General features: G+C 41.3%; 2 protein-coding genes across 2 annotated transcripts; one reads left to right on the top strand and one right to left on the bottom strand.

Moving 5' to 3' along the window:
* Positions 1-2,153: 2,153 nt before the first annotated feature.
* Positions 2,154-7,117, bottom strand: p2rx2 (purinergic receptor P2X, ligand-gated ion channel, 2). The gene is made up of 12 exons (XM_029761932.1): positions 6,844-7,117; positions 5,931-6,066; positions 5,531-5,602; positions 5,177-5,252; positions 4,957-5,053; positions 4,747-4,827; positions 4,391-4,538; positions 3,936-4,066; positions 3,564-3,654; positions 3,367-3,432; positions 3,168-3,245; positions 2,154-2,718 (listed from the first exon to the last, which is right to left on the bottom strand). Exons 1-12 carry the CDS (start codon positions 6,981-6,983, stop codon positions 2,614-2,616), a joined length of 1,221 nt encoding a protein of 406 aa, XP_029617792.1. The 5' UTR covers positions 6,984-7,117; the 3' UTR covers positions 2,154-2,613.
* Positions 7,118-9,005: 1,888 nt separating this feature from the next.
* On the top strand, positions 9,006-26,850 carry pes (pescadillo). The gene is made up of 15 exons (XM_029762236.1): positions 9,006-9,175; positions 9,702-9,781; positions 10,036-10,189; positions 10,338-10,447; positions 12,608-12,779; positions 15,067-15,156; positions 19,905-20,021; positions 20,340-20,417; positions 20,624-20,713; positions 21,222-21,352; positions 21,529-21,654; positions 22,462-22,646; positions 24,298-24,431; positions 24,895-25,080; positions 26,288-26,850. The coding sequence occupies exons 1-15, from the start codon at positions 9,152-9,154 to the stop codon at positions 26,369-26,371; spliced, it is 1,761 nt and encodes a 586-aa protein (XP_029618096.1). The 5' UTR covers positions 9,006-9,151; the 3' UTR covers positions 26,372-26,850.
* Positions 26,851-26,888: the final 38 nt, after the last annotated feature.

The raw sequence follows: 26,888 nt of genomic DNA, 5'->3' as shown, positions 1-26,888 counted from the left end.
TGACATGTCTATTGCATAATCTGCCTACTGCAATCTATTCAATATCGAATTATTTGTGCGCACTTAAACACTCATTGAGTGCTGCTGCCCAGATTTGGAAACCCCATCAGTCCTAAACATAACATGGTGACTCTCCTTCCTCTGTAATTGGATGCTAATGTGGCTCAGAGGAATCGTCTGAGTTTTTATTTAATGGAGATTAAAATATAATTATGTGGGGTGGACACGGGGATTGAACCCTTGTCTTCAGGGTCATAGACAATTAGGGGAGATACATTTAGATTTGAGCTTCAGTGTAACCAGAACACAGAAGGCTATCGGAGCCTGCTGCTCCAATACCAACGTTTTATCATGACTATACTGCTGATATTGTGAGGATGATTTGCCTGGAATTGAAATGACAGTTAAGTGCAGAAGTGCTTGGCTTTAGCGTTTGTTGATTTAGCCTATCTGGAGTGAGGATGATGAGGAAGAGTGCACATTCATCTCTGGCTCCCTTTGTCGTCGTCTGTAAAGAAAACATCTACTGGTTATGGCATATCCCAGTCTAGATCAAAATGATGTTAACCCATCTACCTCCATCACGATAACCTCATTGTTCCAGAGAACTCACTTTGCTGCTTACAGATGGGCCTCTCTCTCAGACCAGTAATCTAATTTCACATCTAGACTGGAGCTGTCTCACAATTAGATTGGTTGCATTGGGTTGGTTCCCTGCCGACCGACAGTTCGTTTTAAACGATGGAGTGAAGTACGGAGCTCAAGATATTTACAATTTCACTTTTTACGCTTTGTTTTCCTATGACGTGCTGCAAGCGAAAAAATGCCAATGGAATTGGAGAAGGGTATCAACTTTGACTGTTCCAAAATGAAATAAATATAGAACTCTTTATTAAAACAGCATTAATAGCATTGCCTTGATTTTTCTTGTTGCGTCCATGACATCTGACTTTGTGTGTTCGTATCACCTAGTTCCAAAGTGTCATCGTGGCTGTCAACAGCAATCCATCTACTGCGTAAAACACTGGTCCATTAGACCTCAGACGTCAGTCCTTTTCACTATCGATGTTTCTATTACTCTCTACGAGTCCAGATGGATGTCCCACAATCTTGTTATAGAAACCATTTTGTGGGAAATGTAATCATTATTTGATTACTCTCTCTGAGTGTAGCTCTCCTCTTGGACCTGTGTGCCTTTTTATTCCCGTATATGCTCAGCATCAGTAATCTACATGAACACTGAAGGAGGCAATATGAGTCCCAGAGAATATTGTCTCCCTGAATATAGTATACTGTGTTTTGCATAGTCATCTTTTTTGATTGATCCAATTATTAAAAGTAATGATTAATTGCATCATTTACCTGGAGCTAACGCTGCAGACAGCACTGCTGGGTTATTTGAAAAGTCATAAACAATCGATCAATATTATAATAACACTTTTAGCAATACTGTTTGTCTTTAATTTACAATCTGTAGAAACTATGAGAATAAAAAGGTCCCGAACTTTTGTGAAGCATCACAGCACAGTTGAAAAATATATGGCAAATAGAAACCCAATATGGATGGTGTTAATTAAGAGAGAGATGGGAGGAGTTGAATGGAGCTGAAGAGTGGGACTAATAAGAACAAATAACTCATCTAAAATATGCTGTGTCTGTAAAATGTATATAGGTTCAGAACTTTTGTGAAATAGCAGTTAAAAATGTATGGCAAATCAAAAATCAAACTGGATGGACACCAGAAATAGATGAGAGCGGTGCAGGTTAGAGGAAGGCCAGGACTAAAAACAAACAAATATAACTATTGTAAAATAGATTGTGTCCGTAAAAGGTATACAGTATGAATAAGTTGGAAGTAGAAGCCTAAGTGTTCTTGTTTATTAGTTTACTCCAATTAGGGGAGGGGTGGTAGGTTTTGTGGGAAATAATAAAGGAAAATGTATTTTAAAAAGATGTGTGTGTATATATATATGTATATATGTTTGTGTGTGTGTGTGTGTGTATACTAAAATGGTCAGCCTTTTTAAATGCATAGTTCTGTGTTTTCAAACCAGAAAAATCATGTTTTCTTTATTCCTTCCAATCTGACATGTAAATGATTGACTGGCAAAGATCACATTACAAGTTGGTTAGACATTTATTGTTATGTTAGCATATATAGATTACAGTATACAGTTATTGACCTGGTTCGGGTTAGACTGTGGAAAGAGGGTTCTCAGTAAAAATTTACTCCAACATGTTTAGCTGATTGCTATTTGGTTTATTTTTCTTGTGTTCAAATCAAACAATTTGCAATCATTTGAGATTGGGTATAACAGTATAATTTCAGTCCCTGTCAATTGGACATGGATTTTATTGGTGTATAATTCAATTCCTGAACCAACAGGAATTGACATGGAATTGACACTAACCCATCACGTCTTGGCTGTCTTTCAGTTAAATTCCGCAGAGACAGAGGTTGACCCATCAGAGGCCTCTCTGCGGACGTCTGAGACCGATTGGGTGAAAGGCCGTCCTGTCTGTCTGTCTGTCTGTCTGTCCGTCCAACAGTCAGGTGTCTGAGGAATAGCATCCTCCATGCATGTGGCCAAAAAGCACTGTAGCGGCAGGACATCACAGGGCCACTCCCTCTGACAGGTCTGAGTGGTTGGAGCCATAGCTGATGGTGAATTCTGTGGGAACTGTGAGGAGCTGGCTGGGGCTGGGCACTTTACTGTCCTGAAGAAATATACAGTCAGAATAGCATAACATTACTTTAGACCAGGGTTTCCCAAACTCGGTCCTGGGGGCCCATCCTGGGTGCACGTTTTGGTTTTTGCCCTAGCACTACACTATTCAAATAATCAAAGCTTGATGATGAGTTGGTTATTTGAATCAGCTGTGTAGTGCTGGGGAAAAAACCCAAACGTGCACCCAGGATGGGCCCCCAGGACCGAGTTCAGGAAACCCTGCTAGAACAATGCTAACACACAGGTAGGGACTACGGCAGAACTATTACAATATTATATGAATACTTTTACACAATACACATACTTTTACACACTACTATATTCTTTGGGAACTACATTACCTAACTGGGTGTGCAATGATAAGTGCTACAGCAGAAAATGGTTAACAAAAAGAAAATATGATCGTGAATGTATGGAATCAAATTGTTATTTTCTTACGTCATCAAACTTTCTGTCACTGTAGATGTCGTTCTTGTCAATGAAAGTGAGCATGATCCAGTCACAGATAATGGAACACTGGAATGAATAAAAGTAATATATCAATGAATAACTAGGAGATGACACAACCATTTAAGGGAAACTGGTACAAACAGACTACATCAACACATACCACCACAGTGCTGAGAATCAAACTCACTATTCCAACAGATGTCATGGCTGTCACTGTGTTGATGATAGTTGGGATGATGCTGAATCGTCCAGCCTGGAGAGGAATTATTGCAGAAAATGAGATTGACAGTCTGCATCGCTTTATGTCACTGAGTAATCGTTCTTAACAACTGGTTATTGGTTAATTGAGTACTGATGAAGGATGTTGAAGGAGGAACTTCTTACATGTCCATGAACTATGACGTCCAGACGAATCCCGAAGGCCTTGATAAGTGTCCGGAACTCTTCTCCGTCCTTACTGTAATACTTGGCAAACCTAGACCATATTATAAGTCAAGACCTGTATGCCTCTTCATAACCAAGTTACAGCAGAGATAGTCTTAAATGTTACAGCAGGTCATGTCAATGAGATGGCAATAGTAAAGACATGATCGTATGCACTGGGCACCAAACCGAAGAAACCGGACTAAAACAGAGAGAAACCAACCTGACGAATAAGAAACACACGTTTCCTGGTTTCTGTTGCGAAACATTTTGCTATAGTGTGCACTAATGAATACGACCCAGGCGTTCACAAGATGCTCTGAAGAGGCTCACCTGAAGTTGTAGCCAGAGCTGGGCAGGTTCTTCCGAAGATCCAGGCGACGGAAGGAGTACGTGGGGGTACACTCTGAGGGGTCCAGATCAAGGTCACACTTCCAGTTGATGAACACTCCAATCACTCCCCCCTGACAGGACACAATTGATGAGCTATCTAACTGAACCATTATTGCTGCTCTATCCAACACATATTCTCGTTCCTCCTTAATGTGGATTGTTTCTATTAGTTTTGATTGCCATTATCTATTTAGCTACTTATTTCCATGAGCTGTAAACACCGTCTGATTTTGAAACATCACACACACACACATTGTCAGAGACGTTAGACCTAGATCATGTGTTCTGTCGTTCATGTGAGCCCCGAATAACAAGGGTTCTCTATGCTTAATATGATTTGTGAAATGGGATATACAGTGTCACTGTCTGGATGTAGATTGCGGGTGTAAGCGTACAGTCCTGCAGAGCTCGCTGAACTTCTCCCTGGCCTGTTCTGCGATGTAGCCCAGCCGGAAGATGGGGCAGTAGGGGTGTTTCTTCTCATTGTAATGACACTTATTCAGATATTTCTGCCCATTTCGTTTGTTTGGTTTGATGTTTCCTCTGCGAAAGAGATAAGAGAGAATTGCTTGCAGAACAGTTGAGGCTGCATATTAACAGGGAAACAGCTCCCTTTACTGCTGTGTGTGTGTGTGTGTGTGTGTGTGTGTGTGTGTGTGTGTGTGTGTGTGTGTGTGTGTGTGTGTGTGTGTGTGTGTGTGTGAGTGTGAGTGTGAGTGTGTGTGTGTTGGTGAGGGGGTTCATACTATACCTCAGCACTTTAAATTTGGGGAAATGGATGGCATTCTTGATGTAAACAGTGAAATTGATGGCCTCTGCCAATGCCGGCTCCCTGAAGGACACAACAGCAGATTTCTCTTTATTTTATTATTTTACAAGTGACTTATTCCAGACGAGGGAGACAGTCGTTTTGTTTGTGACTGCCTACTATCTAAAATGTCACATTGATATTGACCCTCACCATATTGCGGCATAGCCCTCAATAGGACACCAGGTCTGAATCTCACAGGTCTTGAAGGTCTGGTTGTAGTAGGGAACACAGCGCCCAGTTCTCTGTCCTACAGGAAACACATCAGACTGAATGCATTAGCTGGACCATCTACTGACAGACAGATTCATAGAACTGGCTTAGTGGGACTTTTCACTTAGTTCCCTCTTTTTCCCTCTTTTTCAGTCCGTACCATTGCCATCAAAGTTCACTTCCCCTGAGATGCAGTCAGCATCCTTTGAGCAGTTGGCACGGGGAACGGTGAAATGCTAAGAAAAGAGGAAAGTATCATTGTTTAGACATTATCAGCTTTTCCCAGCTGTCCTGCTGTGGGGTGGTAGTGATACTGATGCATCTTTATCACATTATCTTATAGAGCTTTTCCAGGAGACAGTGCGAGTTGCAATAGTAGAGTATGGAGCAACGCACACAACTTAATATAAAGCCCTAGAATTGATCAATGTAAAATGACTGCAGTATTTTTATTGAGTTGTTTTCTTGGTTTCAGGAGAACACATGAGTGTCGGGAATGGTTGAGACCTCTCACCTCAGCACACGTGCCTTGCCTCTGGTTGTGTGTGACCTCTCGTCTCAGTATTGTGCTGATCACGTCACCGCCCTAGAGGTGAAATGCCACAGAGAAGAAAGTACAGTACAGTATATGATGGTGACTAATCACATAGGCTACATGTAGAAAACATACAGTATAGCTACATATTGCATCATCTTTTTGACATCAATTTTACCTATGATCCTTGCTTTATGAATAGAGCCAACGTGCGTGTTCACGATCGACTACATTGCAGTTGGTGACTGCAGACGTACTGATCTACAAATCATCTTGTTCCCTAAAGGACTCATTATTGTTTGCAAATCAGTCCGTTTTCTTAATCAGTGATCATGCGACTGAGCAAAATGTACTGTACCAGTCAAAAGTTTGGGCTCACCTCTGAGGGTCGGACGTATTCCACCATGTCCAGGATGTGGTCCCCTTGCAGTGCTGTGCCTTTCATCTTAGTGTAGACTGAGCTCTCTGGCCTCGTCTCACTGTCCTGATAGGCTTTCTGACTGATAAAGACATACCTGTAGAAGGGTGATATGACAGCCACAGATTAACTTCTGTTCTGTGGACAAATTCAGTCTTTCCAAGTGATTTTAATTGTACTTTAATGCATGCCCACACTTTGGCTTATTCAGACAATAAAGATCTCAATTCATTTATTTTGGGCTTTATGATATACTGATGACTTTGAGGCAGACTTAAAAATTTGAAACTTGATTTAAAATGTTTGAAAAAACGGAATATTATGTTTATGGGTAGACAGACACAAATCTCCTTCAAAAGGACCATTAGGAAAATGAAAATCGATGAAAATTGGCCTATTTGGATCACATTACACAATGAAGGCCAGTGAGACTACAGCTGTCCGTCTTGACCACAGCAATCGTTATGTGCTTACCATCAATTATGCTGTATATTTGTTTTGAGATTTAATTGCGAGTGAAAGGTATTTCCTCACCACAAAGTGGCTATTCTCAGCAAATTATTCATTTCACATCACAGTGTTATGGGTAGTATAGCTATTGAAAGCAAAAAATATGGGTCCACTGACAGATCTGAGCATAAAAGTCAACCAATGTTTTTTGTTTAAGTTATCATTCTTTACTTCTTATGCTTTCCAATACCAGACTTAACATTGCCTTGTTAAGCACAGTATCTGCAATATCCAAGGCAGGTCATAGATAATGCAGCATAAATACTCAATCACAAGAACAAAAAACAGGATAGTTACACACCAAGACAATACTATTTAAAATGGTATATTTTTATGCATGCATAAACAGGAGGCCAATACTTACCAGATGAAATAGGTGATCACAAGAAACTGAACCCCCCTATATATGACTCCAAGTTTTTTGTTTTTAACCACCATTACCTTCGGGGTCTCATAGTCCCAGAAACCAAGAAAATAATCCTTAATAAACTCAAGCAGTCCCATTATGATTTCTGAGTTTATCAGCTGTCTGTTCAGATGTGAGGTCCTGAGTGACTTGTTCCCAGATACTTCCAAGTTTATGCAATGAGTCAGAGTCAGTCTCACTCTCTCTCTCTCTCTCTCTCTCTCTCTCTCTCTCTCTCTCTCTCTCTCTCTGCCTCACCCCCTGTAGTACTGTTCTCAATAATACATTGCATAAAATTGATTAGGATGCACAGTTTTATTCCTGATGGTTTATTTATGTGTGTATGTGTGTGTGTGTGTGTGTGTGTGTGTGTGTGTGTGTGTGTGTGTGTGTGTGTGTGTGTGTGTGCGTGTGGGTAAATTACCAGTCAAAAGTTTGGACACACCAACTCATTCAAGGGTTTTTCTTTATTTTTACTATTTTCTACATTGTACAATAATAGTGAAGACATCAAAACTATTAAATAACACATATGGAATCATGTAGTAACCAAAAGAAAATAGATTTGACATTTTAGATTGTTCAAATAGCCACCCTTTGCCTTGATGACAGCTTTGCACACTCTTGGCATTCTCTCAACCAGCTTCACCTGGAATGCTTTTCCAACAGTCTTGAAGGAGTTCCCACATATGCTGAGCACTTGTTGGCTGCTTTTCCTTCACTCTGCAGTCCAACTTATCCCAAACCATCTCAATTGGGTTGAGGTTGGGTGATTGTGGAGGCCAGGTCATCTGATGCAGCACTCCATCACTCTCCTTCTTGGACAAATAGCCCTTACACAGGCTGGAGGTGTGTTGGGTCAGTGTCCTGTCTAAAAACAAATGATAGTCCCACTAAGAGCAAACCAGATGGGATGGCGTATCGCTGCAGAATGCTGTGGTAGCCATGCTGGTTACGTGTGCCTTGAATTCTAAATACATCACTGACAGTGTCACCAGCAAAACACCCCACACCATCGCACCTCCTCCTCCATGCTTCACGGTGGGAACCACACATGCGGAGATCATCCGTTCACCTACTCTGCATCTCAAAAAGACACAGCGGTTGGAACCAACATTTTTATTATTGGACTCATCAGACCAAAGAACAGATTTCCACTGATCTAATGTCCATTGCTTTTGTTTCTTGGCCCAAGCAAGTCTCTTCTTATTATAGGTGTCCTTCAGTATTGGTTTCTTTGCAGCAATTCGACAATGAAGGCCTGATTCACACAGTCTCCTCTGAACAGTTGATGTTGAGATGTGTTTGTTACTTGAACTCTGTGAAGCATTTATTTAGGCTGCAATTTCTGAGGCTGGTAACTCTAATGAACTTATCCTCTGGGTCTTCCTTTCCTGTGGCGGTCTTCATGAGAGCCAGTTTCATCATAGCGCTTGATGGTTTTTGCGACTGCACTTGAAGAAAAGTTCTTGAAATGTTCCGTATTGACTGACCTTCATGTCTTAAAGTAATGATGGACTGTAATTTCTCTTTGCTTGTTTAAGCTGTTCTTGCCATAATATGGACTTGGTCTTTTACCAAATAGGGCCACCTTCTGTATACCACCCCTACCTTGTCACAACACAACTGATTGGCTCAAATGCATTAAGAAGGAAAGAAATTCTATAAATGTACTTTTAACAAGGCACACATGTTAATAGAAATCCATTCACGGGGAATACCTCATGAAGCTGGTTGAGAGATGGCCAAGAGTGTGCAAAGCTGTCATCAAGGCAAAGTGTGGCTACTTTGAAGAATATAAAATATATATTGATTTGTTTAACACTTTTTTGGTTACTACATGATTCCATATGTGTTGTTTCATAGTTTTGATGTCTTCACTATTATTGTACAATGTAGAAAATAGTAAAAATAAAGAAAATCCCTTGAATGAGTAGGTGTGTACAAACTTTTGGCTGGTTGTGTGTGTTTGAATGAATTATGAATGAAGTCTTCAAAATCAAACTTACTTCCAATGAATAGATAGACACACATGGGTCATCCAAATTTGACTGATTTACTTTTACGATTTAGGTCTTTTATATTCAGGCCTTAAAATGGACAGCTTGAGGTGTCGGGGTCCTGCGAGTTTATTCCGTGCATGTCACACAACACGTGCATCAGCCACGGTGTTCTTTCGTGGTGGTTGTGTTTACATGATTGTCTAGAGAAGTAAAACCATTTAAAAAAAGTAATTTATAGAGTAACACAAAAATATCTCTTCTAAATGGGGGGTCTACAGAAAAAGAAGGTATGATTGTCAAATTAATTATCCAATGATTTTGCTAGCTACAGTAGTTTATCTGAGCACAGCATTAAATGGCTATGATTTTACTTTAGGCCGAACATGTTTAGCAAACTGTTACTAATTAGATGTAAAACTATAATCTTGCTAAAAATCACTTTTTTTAAAAAATAGATTGCTTGCATGAAACACGTCTTTGTACTCAACTATTGTAGTTCTACGTGGGTCGAGTCATATGCCGTTGATTCAGATTGTTTTCAACCCTTCTATGCTAGCTAGTTCACGTTAGCCTAGCTGCTACGGTAGTACGTTACATCTTCACCTGGTGAATAAAAAAGACAAGAGTAGTAAATAATGATAAAAGATGTGCAGAACATTGTCAGCATCAAGCTTTTTGCTGTTTAGTATGGTTACACGTGTTGTAGTAACAATCTAAGAATGACATCCTCGCTAAAAGCCAGTTTTCTCCAATACCCCTCATCTTTTACTGTCTTCATGTCTTGTGAGTAACAGTAAACCCATTTGTCTTCAGTATGAGAGGGGCTCTGCCACCAACTACATCACAAGGAACAAAGCCCGCAAGAAGCTGCAGCTAAGCCTGGCAGATTTCAGGTACTGGGTAACGTTGCTACTGACCCACCACAACTTGGGTCGTATTCATTAGTACGCACTGTAGCAAAAGTTTTACAATGGAAAATACGTGTTTTGTGAGTTGTAGGCCCTCCTTGTTTCAGTCCGTTTTCTTCGCTGTGGTGTCTGGTATAAACAGCCTTGTACTCTGGTTGTGAATGGAATCGCATGGTTGCCTCTGGTATTAGTTTCTGCTATGCCAAATTGACGCTGCATCTATGTCCTGTGTTCCACAGACGCCTGTGTATTCTGAAAGGCATCTACCCTCATGAGCCTAAGCACAAGAAGAAGGTGAACAAGGGTTCCACGGCCCCTCGCACGTTCTACCTGCTCAAAGACATCCGGTTCCTCCTGCACGAGCCCATCGTTCGAAAGTTTAGAGAGTACAAGGTAATGTTTTATACTAGTGTTTTGACTACTATATAGACATGTTTGTTTTATTGACATTTTCGTACCATACAGTGAATTTTCAGTCCATTATTTTCAAATCAAGGGGCAAATCTAGTAAGGCTGCCTTGTCCGCTTCTGTCTCTGGTAGGTGTTTGTGCGTAAACTGAGGAAGGCATATGGAAAGGCAGAATGGACAGGGGTGGAGAGACTGAGAGATAACAAGCCTGGCTACAAACTGGACCACATCATCAAGGAGAGGTGAGGTCTCAATCCACTGCAGTGCCAACTGAAAACAGGAGATGGCAATGTTGAGCATATAATTACATACACTGAATGTACAAAGTATTAGGAACATTTGGATCTTTCCACGACAGTGAATCCAGGTGTAAGCGCTGATCCCGTATTGTCACCTGTTAAATCCACTTCAATCAGTGTAGGATTTTTAAACTTGAGACACGGAATGTGTATGTTTGTCATTCAGAGGGTAAAAGGGCAAGACAAAATATTTAAGTGCCTTTTGAACAGGGTATAGTAGTAGGTGCCAGACGCACCAGTTTGTGTCAAGAACTGCACGCTTCTGGATTTTTCATGCTCAACAGTTTCCCATGTATATCAAGAATGGTCCACCCCCCAAAGGACATCCAGCCAACTTGACACAACTGTTGGAAGCATTTGAATCAATCTGGGCCACTATCCCAGTGGAAAACTTTCGACATCTTGTAGAGTCCGTGTCCCGATGAATTGAGTCTGTTCTGAGGGAAAATAGGGGAGCAACTCAATATTAGGAAAGTGTTCCTAATGTTTTCTACACTCAGGGAATAGAAAATAGGCAGTGACTGCCAATACTGACTTTTTCACGTTCTGTGCATGTTATTTTACGCACACTATGTAGGGCTGGGCGGTATACCGTATTTTACGATATACTGGTATTGATGCATGGACCGTTTTGGGTTTTTACTTTACCTTCTATATCTGTAGTTGAATGTTATAGTTTACTCCGCTGCTTGAGGTCTCTCTCCGCTTTCTCTCTCCATGCTACTTTCCACACAGAACTTGCCTTGCCCACTGTCACTCAAGGAGTGCCCTTTTTGTTGGTCGACTATGAGACACTTGCGTTCAGTCTGTCTGGCCAATGCACCACATGCAGCAATGTTGATGACTACAATGCTTTTTAATATAAATCTATAATCATTCTATAATTACACAATTAAATTATCTGCTAAAAGCTACTTTGTCATTTCTTAGCACATTGTGGCTAAGTCGTGTTAGCTGCTAATCGCTAGTAAGCTGGCTAAATGTACTGAGTCAGATTTAACAGAGCTAGCTATAGAGCCTGATAATACCAGTGATGGTGTAGGCATAAATCAGCATGTTGATTGCGCAACAGTTTATTCTAAATGAAAGAGGAGTATGCACAGCATAAATATGTTAGCTACATGAAGTAGCTAAGATAATGTTTTAATGTTGCCAAAGATTATAGGGTCCCCTAGGAAGCACTGACCAACACTTTGGTTCTTACCCTATCACAATAACTCCTCTGGCATTTTCATTTGTCGTCATGTCAATTAACACTGTATTCGAAGTGCCCACTTATCTTCTAACTGTAGAATTATAATAATGAGTATTTTTCCATGATTTCAAGTCTAGGACTTGGTATATAAGTGCCATAGTTTTTTAAAATATGATTATTGTTTTAAAACCATTACTTAATGGGCAACATTTAAGATATTTTCGCAATTGAAACATTTGGTTAAAAATATGGCCTAGATGTATTTATTTTTACCCATATCGTGCAGCCCTACATGGCAGTATGGAAATGATCTCAAATGAGTGCGGGAAATGCAGAAATGTATGAAAATGCAGGGAATTATTTTTGGTTGTAGTTTTAATTGAACAGTATTAAACAATCAAATAGAGATGCATTGAAATCACATAGAATGTATGTGTTGCCACCCTAGGGACACGCACTACTCATAAAAAATGTATAACTTTTATTATTCAAAAATATAAATACAGTCATACCGTAAATGTATTTTTTAGCTACCGTGATAGCACATTTTGGCCAAGTCGCCCAGCCCTTACCCTATGTAGCTGCTGTTCATGATGGACTGTCGTTTCTCTTTGCTTATTTGAGCTGTTCTTGCCATAATATGTTGGTCTGTTACCAACAACATGACGTTACCCCTCCATATCAATGAGGGAAGCATCAGTGGGAGCACTGAGCAGAAGCTATGAATGCAGCAGAGTGGGCAGCAGCTACGTAAAAATAAAAATCCTGCACGTGCACAGAGATCGCCATGGCAAGTGACAAGATCTCTATGGTGTTGAGCCCTGTTTACGGCTCATGTCAACATAACATTTGTAAAGGATGTCCTACATTTCTGATGAGGGTTATGTCTGGGTCTATTTGTGTGCCAGGTACCCCACTTTCATCGATGCCCTCCGTGACATCGACGACGCCCTCTCCATGTGCTTCCTGTTCTCCACCTTTGCCCGCACGGGGAAGTGCCACGTACAGACCATCACGCTATGCCGACGCCTCACTGTGGAGTGGATGAACTACGTAGTCGCATCTCGCTCTCTCAGGAAGGTAAGAAGGACGAGACTCCAGATGTGTCCTCACTAACATAAATAGTTGGTCCTCAATGAAAATGAATGTAGGCATGATTGCTTGATTTAAGTCATGATACTGTTACAGGTACAATAGCCTCTGAAGTGGATTTAAGTCATGACAATTGGGTATACAGTGCATTTGAAGTATTCAGACCCCTTGACTTTGTAAAAAAAAAAATGTACGTTAGACTTATTCTAAAATTGATTAAATAATTTTTTCCCCCTCAATCTACAGACAATACATAATGACACAGCAAAAACATTATCAAAAAATAAATAAAAGGAAATATCATATTCAGACCCTTTACTCAGTACTTTGTTGAAACACCTTTGGCAGCGATTACAGCCTCGAGTCTACTTCGGTATGAAGCTACAAGCTTGGTACACCTGTATTTGGGGAGTTTCTCCAATTCTTCTCTGCAGATCCTCTCAAGCTCTGTCAGGTTGGATGGGGAGCGTTGCTGCAAAGCTATTTTCAGGTCTCTCCAGGCTTTGGCTAGGCCACTCAAGGACATTCAGAGACTTGTCCTGAAACCACTCCTGCATTGTTTTGGCTGTGTGCTTAGGGTCATTGTCTTGTTTGAAGGTGAACCTTCGCCCCAGTCTGAGGTCCTGAGCACTCCGGAGCAGGTTTTCATCAAGGATCACGCTGAACTTTGCTCCTGTCATTTTTCACTCAATCCTGACTAGTCTCCCAGTTCCTGCCGCTGAAAAACATCCCCACAGCATGATGCTGAACCACCATGCTTCACCGTAGGGATAGTGCCAGGTTTCCTCCAGGCGTGACGCTAGGCATTCAGGCCAAAGAGCTCAAGCTTGGTTTCATCCGACCAGAGAATCTTGTTTCTCGAGAGTCTTTAGGTGCCTTTGGACTTTCAATGCTGTAGAGTTTTTGGGGGTTGTTTTTCCCTAGATTGGTGCCTTGACACAATCCTGTCTCGGAGCTCTACGGGCAATTCCTTCAACCTCATGGCTTGGTTTTTGCTCTGACATGCACTGTCAACTGTGGGACCTTATACAGACAGACAGGTGTGTGCCTTTCCAAATCATGTCCAATCAATTGAATTTACCACAGGTGGACTCCAATCATGTTGTAGAAACATCTCAAGGATGATCAATGGAAACAGGATGCACCGGAGCCCAATTTTGAGCCTCATAGCAAAGGGTCTGAGTAATTATGTAAATAAGGTATCTGTTTTTTATTTTTAATACTTTTACAAACATTTTCAAAAACCTGCTTACGCTTTGTCATTATGGGGTATTGTGTGTAGTTTGATGAAGGAAAAAAATGTATTGAATACATTTTTGAATAGGGCTGTAATGTAATAAAATGTTGAAAAATTCAAGGGGTTTGAATGCTTTCCGAATGCACTGTATGTACTGAACAAAAATATAAATGCAACATGCAGCAATTTCAAAGATTTTACTGAGTTACACTTCATAAAAGGAAATCGGTCAATTCAAAGATATTCATTAGGCCTTAATCAATGGATTTAACATGACTGGACAGGGATGCACCCATGGGTGGGCCCGGGAGGGCTTAGGCCCATCCACTGGGGAGCCAGGCCCAGCCAATCAGAATTTGTTTTTACACACACACTCCTCAGGACCTCTCCAACCCCTCCTCAAATGATCCTGCAGGTGAAGAAGCTGGATGTGGAGGTCCTGGGCTGGTGTGGTTACACGTGGTCTGGTGTTGTGAGGCTGGTTGGACGTACTGCCAAATTCTCTAAAACGACAGTGGCGGCAGCTTATGGTAGAGAAATGAACATTAGATGATCTGGCAGCAGCGCTGGTGGACATTCCTGCAGTCAGCATGCCAATTGCACGCTCCCTCAATTTGAGACATATGTGCCATTGTGTTGGTTGACACAACTGCACATTTTAAAGTGGCTTTTATTGTCCACAGCCCGAGGTGCACCTGTGTAATGATCATGTTTAATCAGCTTCTTGATATGCCACACCTGTCAGGTGGATGGATTATCTTGGCAAAGGAGAAATGCCCACCAACGGCGACGTAAACAAATTTGTGCCCAAAATAAAAAATAAATTAGCTCATGACACATGGGACCAACACTTGCCGTTTTTTTATATTTTTGTTCAGTGTACTTAGACTTAGCAGTGTTAGCCTATTAAGTGTTGTGAAAGCAATTTTGGAGTGGTTAGTTAACATTGACTTCGTCTGAATGAGATACATGCTCTTTAGAAAAGAGAATTACTGGTATTCCGTAGTACACTTGACATTGTTTTGCTTTCCCTGGCAGGTTTTCCTCTCCATCAAGGGGATTTACTATCAGGCAGAGGTCCTTGGACAGCTCATCACCTGGCTCGTACCCTACCAGTTTGCCCATGACGTAAGTGCTGAGTCACATCACAGCAGCTCAAAAAGCCATCTTTTTTTGCTTTTATACTTCAGATTTTTATAGATTTTCCCACTAATGTACAGAAATTCACCATAGAAAAATGTATACAAAACAAATGCAAAAGACCGGGGTTCAGGGATACATTGTGTACAATATTCCCATCACAACGTACATACAGTTGTCATAACCACATTTTAGTAATTAATGTCCCATTACTGAGCCTCAAACCGTATCCATTTCTCCCATCTGGCCTCAAACTCGTTTTCCCTTATTTCTTAACAAATAAGATATCTTTTCCATATAGATTTATTGTATAATGGCTAACCAATCATATAGTTTGGGAGGATCTAATTTATACCCTTTTTTTGGTTATAGCTTTCTTACTAGCTGCAAGGAGGTTCCTAATCATATACTATTCACATGCACTTATTTCATCCTCTACATTTCCTAGGTAGACAACAGAAAGTCATAGGCACACCATAGCCCAGGATGTCTTTTAATAGTAGAACACACATTATCCCAAAACACACTTTTTTTTGCATTTCCAGAAGATATGATGGTGGTTAGCTCCCACGTGTCCACACATTCTCCAACACATTTGTTGCGTACAAAGTTTACTCTTAATTTTAGCTGTAATAAAGAATCAAGTCAGGTTCTTCCAACGTAACTCTGTCCATATTCTTGAATTAGTGGTTGCCTGTTGTACACGTTCTTCCACTCATCTTCTGAGATTAAAGTGGATTCATTTTTCAAAAATATCCTTGATCTACAACATTGAGTTTTCTTTACTTTCTATCAAGTCGTGGTACAATACTGAGATTACCCTAAATTTACTTGCCTTATATGCTTTACTAATTGCTCTCTAAACTCCATTTTAGTCCATGGGTGAGTTTATATGCTTTAGTTCCTTTGATATAGTAATCCATTTAACTGTAAGTATCTCAAAAATCCTGGTTTTGTATGTTGTCTTTAGATCCTGAAAACTCAGTCTTCCCATTCTCAACAGTGGTACACAATGCTGTTATACCCTGATTAACCCATTGTTTAAAACTCTGATCATATGTGCCAGATTTAAATTTGACATCATATGCACATCTCATCATAATTCTTCTCCAATTTGTGTTTCCAGACCATATCAAATATCTAACTTGAATGTTGTTATTGGGTCCAATATGTCCTCCATGGGCTTAAATGGTTCCCTATCTCCCACCCACGTTTGGGTTGGCTTTCCCGTTATGCTCTTCTCTATATCCTTCCATATTGCACAGTAACTTTGATCACACCATTAAACTATGGATTTGAATTGTGCTGCATAGAAATATTCTCTCAGGTTGGATAGTGCCCTCCCTCCTTTATCCTTGGGAAGTTGCAATGTGTAGTATCTTATCCTAGGTTTTTTGCCATCCCAGATAAATCTTGATATCAGTTTGTCCCATACTCTATATTGACTTTGAGGTTTTATAATCGGAAGAGATTGGAGTAAGTACAATATTCATACTTCTATTCTGGAGCTGAAATCCATTTGGACCATCTCAAAACGCCTCTCTTGATCTACATTTATATGGTCGAGGTTCGCTTTATATATCTTCACACCCAAGTATTTAAATGATTTGGAATTCCACTTCAAACCAAATTTGGTCTTCATTTCTGGAGAAGGAGAAGTTATGTCAGGATCTGCGTTTTTAAACGCCTTCAATTTATATCCAGAATGATGACCATGTTCCTGTAATAGTCATCAGCTTAGGGAAACTTGCCTCTGGGTTATTCAAATACACTATGACATCATCTGCAAATAGTCCAATGATGTTCCTCTTCTCCCACAGTGAAAACCCCTAGGTTCTCTCTCTCTCCAATTGCCTGCGCTATAGGCTCTATATGCAGGGTGAAAAGTGTGGGCGACAAGCAACAACCCTGTCGTGTGCCCCTTTGAGATTAATCTTTTTTGTCAAATTCCCATTCACCTTTTATTCCAGCTTTCGGATTCTGATAAATGACTTTGATGCATAGAAATGTCCAATTCACACAATCAAAGCCTTCTCTGCATCTAGGCTAACCAAAGCTTCACTTTTCTCCCATTTTTGAATAGCATTGATAAAATGTAAAGTCCTTCTAATATTGTCTTGTTTGACAACCCTTAATCAATCATATCTGGCATGAACTTCTCAAATCTCTTGGATATAATTGAGGTATAGAGTTTATAATCTACATTTAAAGTTGACACGGCAGTAGCTATTACATAATTATTTCTTTGCCTTCTTTGGTTATTGAAATAATAGCTTCGTTCCACGATGTGGGAATAAGGCCCTCATTCAAGGTCCAATTGAAAGGTGAGCTAAGCAATGGGGTCAATTCCGCAAAGGTTTTGTACCACTCTGATAGGAATCCGTCGCTCCTTGAAGACGTTGTTTTTAAGTCTAGTAACTGCACTCACTATCCCTTCCTCTGTAATGGGTGCCGTGAGCGCAGCATTGAGGTTTTCCCCCAATAAATGGCAAATTTAGAGAATTGAGACACTACTTCATTATATCCTCATCTGCTGTGGGTGGTTGCATATACAGGTTTTTGTAAGTTCTCAAATGTATAGCGCATATATGTGTGTGTGCTATCAAATTGTATGTGGCACATGTGCTGAATACAACCGGTGTAGACCTTACCGTGAATTGCTTACTTAAGCCCTTAACCAACAATGTAGTTCAAGAAATGGTTAAGAATTTTTTTTTTAAATTCAATCATAAAGTACCAAAGAAAATGACTAAAATAACGAGTATATACAGAGGGTACTGGTACTGAGTCAATGTGTGGGGGTACGGGTCAGTCGAGGTAATTTGTACATGTTGGTAGGGGTAAAATGACTGCATAGATAATAAGCAGCGAGTAGCAGCAGTGTAAAAACGAAATCAAATCAAATTGTCACATGCGCCGAATACCTTACAGTGAAATGCTTACTTACAAGCCCTTAACCAACAATGCCAATTTAAAGAAAGAAATATAATGACGGCGCAACAATAAAATAACAGTAGCGAGGCTATATACAGGGGGTTCCGGTACAATGTGCGGTGGCACCAGTTAGTCGAGGTATTTGAGGTAATATGTACATGTAGGTAGACGTAAAGTGACTATGCATGGATGAAAACAGTGTAACAGCAGTGTAAAAATGGGGGGTGGCGTTGGGACAATGTGATTAACTGTTCAATAGCTTGGGGGTAGAAGCCGTTAAGAAGCCTTTTTGACCTAGACTTGGTACTCCGGTATCACTTGTTCTCCCAGCTACCGCACAGCAGTCTGACTTGGGTGGCTGGAGCCCTTGGCAATTTTTTTGGTCCTCCTTCTGACACTGCCTGGTATAGATGTCCTGGATGGCAGGAAGCTTGGCCCCAGTGATATACTGGGCCGTATGCACTACCCTCTAGTGCCTTGTGGTCATGGGCCGAGCAGTTGCCATACCAGGCGGTGATGCAACCAGTCGGGATGCTCTCTGGTGCAGCTGTAAAACCTTTTGAGGATCTGAGGTCCTATGCCGAATCTTTTCAGTCTCCTGAGGGCAATAGATGTTATCGTTTCCTCTTCACAACGGTCTTGGTGTGTTTGGACCATGATAGTTTGTTGGTGATGTGGGATTAATGTAAATAGTCCAGGTGGCCATTTGATTAATTGTTCAGCAGTCTTATGGCTTGGGGGTAGAAGCTGTTAAGAAGCCTTTTGGACCTAGACTTGTTGCTCCAGTACCGCTTGACATGCGGTAGCAGAGAGAACAGTGTATGATTTGGCTGACTGGAGTATATTATTTTTATATATATATGTATGTGTATATATATATATGTGTATGTGTATATGTATATATGTATGTGTATATGTATATATGTGTATACATGTGTATATATGTGTATATATATATATGTATGTGTGTGTGTGTGTGTGTGTGTGTGTGTATATATATGTATGTGTATATATATGTATGTGTGTGTTGTTGTTGTTGTTGTTGTTGCCTTCCTCTGACACTGCCTGGTCTTGACAAAGCAGTATATCCTTTGCGTCGGACTCGTGGTTATGGCTATGGTCATGGGTCAGTGTTTAATTTGTCTACTTTCTTAGCAAATACAAAATATCTGTGTGTTCGTCTAGCTAGCAGTCTTGTAGCTTTACGGCCCCCCTCATGAAATCTGTTTCCAATAAATTGTTACTAAGAATATCATCTATTTTTCTTCTTTCTTTAATTTGTTGTGGATCAAGTGATCTTTTCTTTTTGTTCCATACCTTCCATCTTCTTAATCAAATTCTGATATAGCCAATGTAGCGTTCTTCTGGAATGTTGTAAGTGTGATTTTAGTTTTGCACAAATGACAACCTTCACTGCATCCCATAGAATATTAGGATTCAACTTATCATTTTCCTCTATACATCTCCTTATTTTTATTTGATTTACCATTGAATGTGAGAATTTTGAACTAGGCCATCTCCACACGGTATTTATTTTCCTACGGTTTAGATGTATGGCCATAGAAATGATACTATGTATGGTCTGATACATCAAATATCCCAGACCCACATTCCTTCACACTAAACCTATAGATTATTTTCTGAGAATGGAGTGAGACATTGCTTCAAGGCAAATTTAAGTTGATGCTGTTAATTGTGGGTAAATTAGAGGAACTTGCTAAGCGTACGTGGCAATGGCTCTCCTTAACATTGACTCTACAATGCAAGCGTTCAGGCATAATATTCTATCCTTTCTCCCCCAGCACCCGACAGATGTGGACTACAGAGTAATGGCCACCTTCACAGAGATGTACACTACCCTCTTTGGCTTCATTAACTTCCGCCTCTACCAGACCCTCAACCTGGTCTACCCGCCCAAGGTAACCCAGTACCTGGCCTTAACTTGCATCGTGTTCATTACGCAACAAGCGGAAGAAAACGGACTGAAACCGGGCGGGGCTAACGGAAGTCAAATAAGAAATGCTTGTTTTTGTTTTCCGTTGCAAAACATTTTGCTACGGTGTGCCCTAATGAATACGATCCCGGAGAACCATTTCAGCTATCTCGCGTCACAAGCGGCGCCTTTTTGTAACCATGTTCTTTTTGTCGATGAACATTATATTGTCTTGTAGTATACAGAGATTGTTGGCCTGCTAGTTGTCTGTCTGCGCTGTTGCTAACTCCACCCATCTCTCCAGCTGGACAGCAAAGCTGAGTCGGAGCTGAAGGCAGAGCACGAGGAGGACTACGCTATGGACTCAGAGAGCTACTTGGAGGTGGGCCTTTTCATCACTGTTATGGATTGGTACAAATCAATGAGTAAACTAAATATTAACTTGAGGATTCCTGTATATGTCGGACAGGACGACATCCCTCTTTATTGATCTGGGCTACCAGCCCGTCCTTGATGGTACTCTTATCAGTAGAAATGTGTTTTTAAGCTGTGTGTAAACTGAACCTGTGAGTTTCATGCGCTAAACAGAAACTATCAGCCCTGAGTGCCAGCCTGGCACGGGTGGTCGCCACCGTAGAGGAGGAGGAGAACCAGCTGGACAATTTCCCTACCGAGGAGGTAAGGAGACACTGAATCAACTATCTACCAGGTGGTCGGGAGTGTGTTATGACCAATGCCTCCCACGTTCACCGTTCATTCCTTCTGTTTAGAAAGCCCTTTCTTTCCCAAATCTTTGTGGGTGGAGGAACTATTTGTAGCGCACCCTCGTCAATAAGTCGATAGTTCCGATACAAAAGTCGTCGTCGGTATTTGACGTTGATGTTCTTTGTAAATCATTGTTAGGCAATTTGAAGATGGGATAAAAATAGCTGATTGAACTAATTGCTCACAGAAAGGCCAAACATACAGGGAACACTCTGAAAATCAGTGTGTCTACAGAGAGAGGCTCACGTTTTTCCCTGGTGGATTCACCTCATTAGCAGTGTTAGACTGGGCAGCACTCCACTATGGCTACAAGCTGTTTTATAAACAACATGATGCAACCAAACCATCCCACTAACTGCCTGTGTACCCTTCTAAAAGCTTTTCCTGTCTCCTTTCACCCACACCGTCTGTCTGTCTTCAGGAGGACCAGGAGAATATGCAGGCCAGAGAGAAGGAGCAGAAAGAGCAGGAGGCCCAGAAAAGGCTTTTTGAGGGGCTCAAGTTCTTCCTGAACAGGGAAGTTCCCAGAGAGTCATTGGCTTTTATCCTGAGGTGAGAACCAGCCCACCGCCACAGACATTATGGCACCCTGGGAAGTAAAAGCAAGCCAAAGCTTTTGGGGATGGTTTCCATGCCACACCGCACCTCAAAGGGGAGCTTTGATGCACCATGAAGTGAACAATTTTTTTATTTTATTTTTTTTATCTCCATCCCTCTCTGTCTGCCAGGTGTTTTGGTGCCGAGGTGTCCTGGGACAAGTCCCTCTGCATCGGTGGCACCTATGAAGTGACCGACGAGACAATCACTCATCAGATTGTAGACAGGCCTGACATGGACAAGCAGTACATCAACAGGTGAAGGGAACCCGACGGTTCATATAACTTTATCTGCAGTCATTACAGTCGTTGCCAATGTCTTGCCATTCATTCAAAATCTTTGCATGAATGATCTTTGGGAAAAAATACAACCCACGCCCCTCGTTCAAATCACCAGATTTTATTTCAGCCAGGGCTATTTACAGACACAAGTGTTTTGTTGCCCGGCTGCTAACTGTTGCTCTGGTTGGGGGGTTTCCTTCTCCTTCCTTCAGTCCCCCCTCAGAGATGGGCTCAGCTCATCCCCACAATGCCCCCTTTCAAAGGGGCTCTTCCTGCTCTGGCCGCTCAAAGGCCCCTGTTATCCAGGGCTTCCAGGGGGTGGAGTCTGTGGGCAGAGCCACGTGTGACAGTTCTTGTCCCCGTTATCGCTCTTTGTAGAGCTTAGCTTTAAACAGGGTACATAATGCCGACACTATGGGCCTGCTAACCCTGTCCAGACCTTTTGTCTTCAGCTGTTGTGATCACAACCTCACCGTGCCAATGTGTGAATGGTCTCAAATCTTTTAGGAATGTTTAAATGTTACATTCAAAGGTGGGTTGGGTTGACTGACTGTATACATTTCCCAATGGAGCCCACCTGGCACAATGGAATAGTCCCATAGGTGCAAACTCCGCCCATCTGGCACTCCAGACCGTCTGGATCAAGAGCTTAAAGTATTTGAAGGAAGACGGCTATTATTTGAACCCAGTTTGATCCATATCTGTGTAGAAACCTTGGGTCGTAAAGGAGGCAGGCAGGTGTGTAACTGTAACCGTGTGTCTGGTGGTCGTGTCCTGCTCCAGGTACTACATCCAGCCCCAGTGGGTGTTTGACTCAGTCAACGCCAAGATGCGCCTGCCCGTTGAGGACTACTTCCTGGGGACGATGCTGCCGCCCCACCTCTCGCCCTTCGTGGAGGAGAAGGACGGCGACTACGTGCCCCCGGAGAAGTTAAAGCTCATGGCCCTGCAGCGCGGGGAGAAGCCCGGTAAGAGCAGAGCTAGACTCTGGTCAAAAGTAGTGCACTGTAGAGGGAATAGGGTGCAACCTACAGTTAACCGCCAAAATAAAAGACATTGCAACATAGTGTCTTAACATAAATCTTCCATAATATTCCAACCGGACAATTCCAATGTCTTCAGAAAAGAAAAGGAACACGGCTAACTCCCACGTGAACGCGCGCCTCTGTGCTCATGTCATTTTCTCACTCATCTACTTCCAGAAGCTCTTATTCTATCCATATTCACAGTAGAAGCGTGAAACAATGTTCTAAAGACTGTTGACATCTAGTGGAAGCCTTAGGAAGTGCAAAATTAACTCTAAGTCACTGTATAGGCAATCACTTGAAAAACTACAAACCTCAGATTTCCACACTTCCTGGTTGGATTTTTCGCAGGTTTTTGCCTGCCATATGAGTTCTGTTATACTCACAGATATCATTCAAACGGTTTTAGAAACTTCAGAGTGTTTTCTATCCAAATCTACTAATAATATGCATTTCCTACATTCTGAGCCTGAGTAGCAGGCAGTTTAATTTGGGCACGCCTTTTCATCCGGATGTCAAAATACTGCCCCCTACCCTAGAGAAGTTAATAGGGCTTTGGGCTCATTGTTTCAATGCACCTTGGCATAGATTCTACAAGTATCTGGAACTCTATGGGAGGGATGTGACACTGTTCTTCCACAAGAGATTACATCATTTGGTGTTTTGAAGTGGAAAACTGTCTCAGGCGCCGCTCTAGAATCTCCCGTAAGTGTTCAATTGTGTTGAGATCTGGTGACTGAGATGGCATATGGTTTACATAATTTTCATGCTCATCCAACCATTCAGTGATTACTCGTAGGGCCCTATAAAATCTGCATTGCAGATCGAAACCAGATTTTAAAACTGAATAAATTGTTGAACGAAAGAAATCGAGTAAATGTATTGAGCTTATTAGAAAATGCATTAATTTGCACAATATTATTATCATAAGACATGAACAAAAATGCATCAGTGATTTGTATTTTCCTTTCTGAACATTCTGAAGAGGCAACGGCACAGGAATACTCGTCTGTCTGCGCGTTTGTCTACCACTTTTTGTAGCCGTTAGCGATGAGGCTAATGTAATGACAACCGTCTTATGGTAGATGGAAAGACTTTCCTAAAAACCTTCTTAATTAAATGTTTACTAAAAAGTAGCCTATGCCTACCTGGCAGAATATGATTATTTGCATCAATCCAGTGGCCATTTGTTTAGCAAACTCTGTAATCACATGAGCGCTACAGAAACATCACTAACCAAACAACGGTCTCTGGCTGGTGCTCATTTTAATCCCCATTTCTTCGATTTTTACCCTCGAGGTCTCCTGATGTGGTTTAAGCATTGTTGTGGACTTGGAACAGCCAATTTTGTGGATGGGGGCATTGTCATCCTATTGGGGCATAGCCATGGTGGCCAAAATAATGGCCTGCTGAGCATTTTTATACATGAGATTGGGATTGTAATTCCTTAATTAATTTAGGAACCACACCTGTGTGGATACGCCTGATTTCAATATACTTTGTATCCCTCTCTGCTTCACATGTTTCTGCACCTGCATGATGTATGTTGCGTTCAACTAAAATGTTCAACCATTTTTTCTTTTTTAAATATCAGTACAAGAAGAGGATGAAGAAGAGGAGGAGGATGAAGAGGATGAAGACGAAGAAGAGGATGACGATGTGGACGATGAAGAGTTGACCGAGGAGAAGAATCTGAAGAAGATGGAGGATACGCGAGCCCAGGGCAAGGTGAGAGAATCCTAGCAGTCTCTACACCAGGGTTCCCCAACTGGTGGCCCACGGGCCGAATTTGGCCTCGGGTGATTTGATCTGCCTCCCCCAAGTTTTCAACAAAATATATACATTTAAAGTCTGCTACAAGTGGTTTTAATTTTGAATATATTTTTTTATAATAAATAATATTCTCACATAATAGAGGGAGATATTTGATCATATAGAAATTTAAGCAAGGTTTTGAAATTGTTTTAGTCAAATATGTCAATTTGCAGTCTAAAAATTATTTAGAATTATGTTCCCGACCTTCCACTCAAGAATCATCCCGTGGCTGAATCGAGATGAATCCTGCTTTACAGTTTTACCATCTGAATGGCCTGTTTCATCTAACATAAAACATTATCGTAAGGCGTAGTGCACTATAGAGTGCCATTTTGGACACACCCATAGATGTATCTTTTCTCTCCTGTCCCTGCAGACTTTGGCCGTGAAGGTGACCCCCGGCAAAGTGAAACCCTGGGAAACTGGTTCCGTGGGGAACAAGGTGCGGCTTGAGCAGGAGGAGAAGGCAGAGGAGAAGCGTCTGGCCATCATGATGATGAAGAAGAAGGAGAAGTACCTGTACGACAAGATCATGTTTGGCAAGAAGAGGACGACCCGAGAGGTGAGTCCCCTCCGCTGCGCGCCGGCCAAACCGACATAGCACTTCACATGTCATCACTGCGTCCCGTTGCCTGTCGATGGAAATAGATATTTACATAGATACAGTGCTGTGAAAAAGTATTTTCCCCCTTTCTGATTTTCTCTATTTTAGCATATTTTTCAGATCTTCAACCAAAACCTAATATTAGATAAACCTGAGGGAATAACACAAACATTTGAGTTAAAAAAAAAAAAAGTATGATGTTTTAAAGTGATGTAATACCCAATGCACCTCTGTGATAAAGTAATTGTCCCATTACACTCAATACTGGTTGTGCCACCTTCAGCTGCAATGACTCCAACCAAACACTTCCTCTAGTTGTTGATTAGTCTCTCACGTCACTGTGAAGGGATTTTGGCCCACTCTTCCATGCAGAGCTTCTTTAACTCAGCGACATTTGGTGTTTTTGAGCGTAAAATGCACGTTTCAGGTCCTGCCACATCTCAATCAAGACAATGATCCAAAACACACAAGCAAGTCTACATCAGAATGGCTGTAAAGCTACACATTTCAAGTTTGAATGGCAAAGTCGAAGTCCAGACCTAAACCCGATTTGAGCTGTTGTGGCAGGACCTAAAACGAGTAGTTTATGCAACAACAACAAACCCAGATTAACTCCGGAACCACACGAGCGTAAGGGGGTAATTACTTGTTCACACGGGCATTGGTTCCTTCTTAAATTTGTTTATTAAATAAATGAAATAAGTAACACATTTTGTTATTTGTTCACTCATGTTTCCTTTATCTAATGTTAAGTTTTAGTTGAAGGTCTAACAATTAGTGTCAAAAATGGAGAAAGTCAGTAAGGGGGCAAATGCTTGAACGGCACGATGGACAGACGCAGCACATCACCGTGTCAGACCCATTAGTACATTTGCCTCGGGAACAGCTTGTCTCACAGTCATATTAATATACATGGAGGTAGAGGATCAGGCCTGGCATTTTGGGAAAACTGGCAGTGTACTTTCCACTAGGCTGCTATCTTTGTGCCTTGTACCTCCCTATTGAGCTGTAGGGCTAATGATTAACAGGGTTTGAATAGCCAGGCCCTGGAAACCTTGCACACTAAAACAATAGCCCTTTTAGAGAGCATGTGACCTTGGTTGCACACTCATGAATTCTCGATTTACTGCGCTGTTCATTAACTCGATCTACTTTCCCCTCGCAGGTTAACAAGCTGACGGCGAAGAGAAAGGCCCACGAAGACGCCAGCAAGGCTCAGAAGAAGCAGAAAAAAGCCAAGAAACAGTAGCCGCTCGACTGTGGATATTCATCAAGGACTAGTTTTTTTTGTATTTGTATGGTCGTCGATCATACAAGGTTGAAACTCATAGGTTTATTCAGAACAAGTTGGTCCCATTGAATATGATGAGTGTTAACACCATGTGGTCATGCGTAGTGGCAGGTGGAAAGGCTGGAGGAGTCACATTGTTGTGAAATATTATCCACCCTGCCTCAACCATCATGAGGTGACTGTTTGCTTTGTTCTTATGTGTGAACTCAGATATTCTGGTCAGTACTCTATACCTGAATTCCCCCCCCATGATTCACCCTATTTTAATCTATGGCATGTGTAATTAAAGGTGGTTCTGAATACATTAGTAGAATAACTTGTTGGTGTCATCAGACAAATTAAAATTTGTATGAAGCTTACCCTGACGAAAACATTTTGTATGCTTAAAAAGTGACTCTGCTTGATATGTAATTCAAATAAATTGTTTATGGACTTTTTTTTGGTTCAAGTTGGCCCACTTTTAACTTGCGGGGGG

Source organism: Salmo trutta, chromosome 9 (genome assembly GCF_901001165.1).
Source record: "Salmo trutta chromosome 9, fSalTru1.1, whole genome shotgun sequence".
NCBI lineage: Eukaryota > Metazoa > Chordata > Actinopteri > Salmoniformes > Salmonidae > Salmo > Salmo trutta.
The sequence above is the reverse complement of the archived record's forward strand: the minus strand, read 5'-3'. Positions and strand labels throughout refer to the sequence as shown.

Excerpts from the sequence above, each read along its gene's own strand:
- p2rx2 (XM_029761932.1), bottom strand. The coding sequence starts at position 6,983 with ATGGGACTGCTTGAGTTTATTAAGGATTATTTTCTTGGTTTCTGGGAC. Across the intron at positions 3,246-3,366 it reads CCATGACATCTGTTGGAATA|TGTTCCATTATCTGTGACTG; the intron begins GTGAGTTTGATT and ends TATTCATTCCAG. Across the intron at positions 2,719-3,167 it reads GTGACAGAAAGTTTGATGAC|GACAGTAAAGTGCCCAGCCC; the intron begins GTAAGAAAATAA and ends ATATTTCTTCAG.
- pes (XM_029762236.1), top strand. The coding sequence starts at position 9,152 with ATGGGGGGTCTACAGAAAAAGAAG. Across the intron at positions 10,190-10,337 it reads GAAAGTTTAGAGAGTACAAG|GTGTTTGTGCGTAAACTGAG; the intron begins GTAATGTTTTAT and ends TGTCTCTGGTAG. Across the intron at positions 21,353-21,528 it reads TCATTGGCTTTTATCCTGAG|GTGTTTTGGTGCCGAGGTGT; the intron begins GTGAGAACCAGC and ends TCTGTCTGCCAG.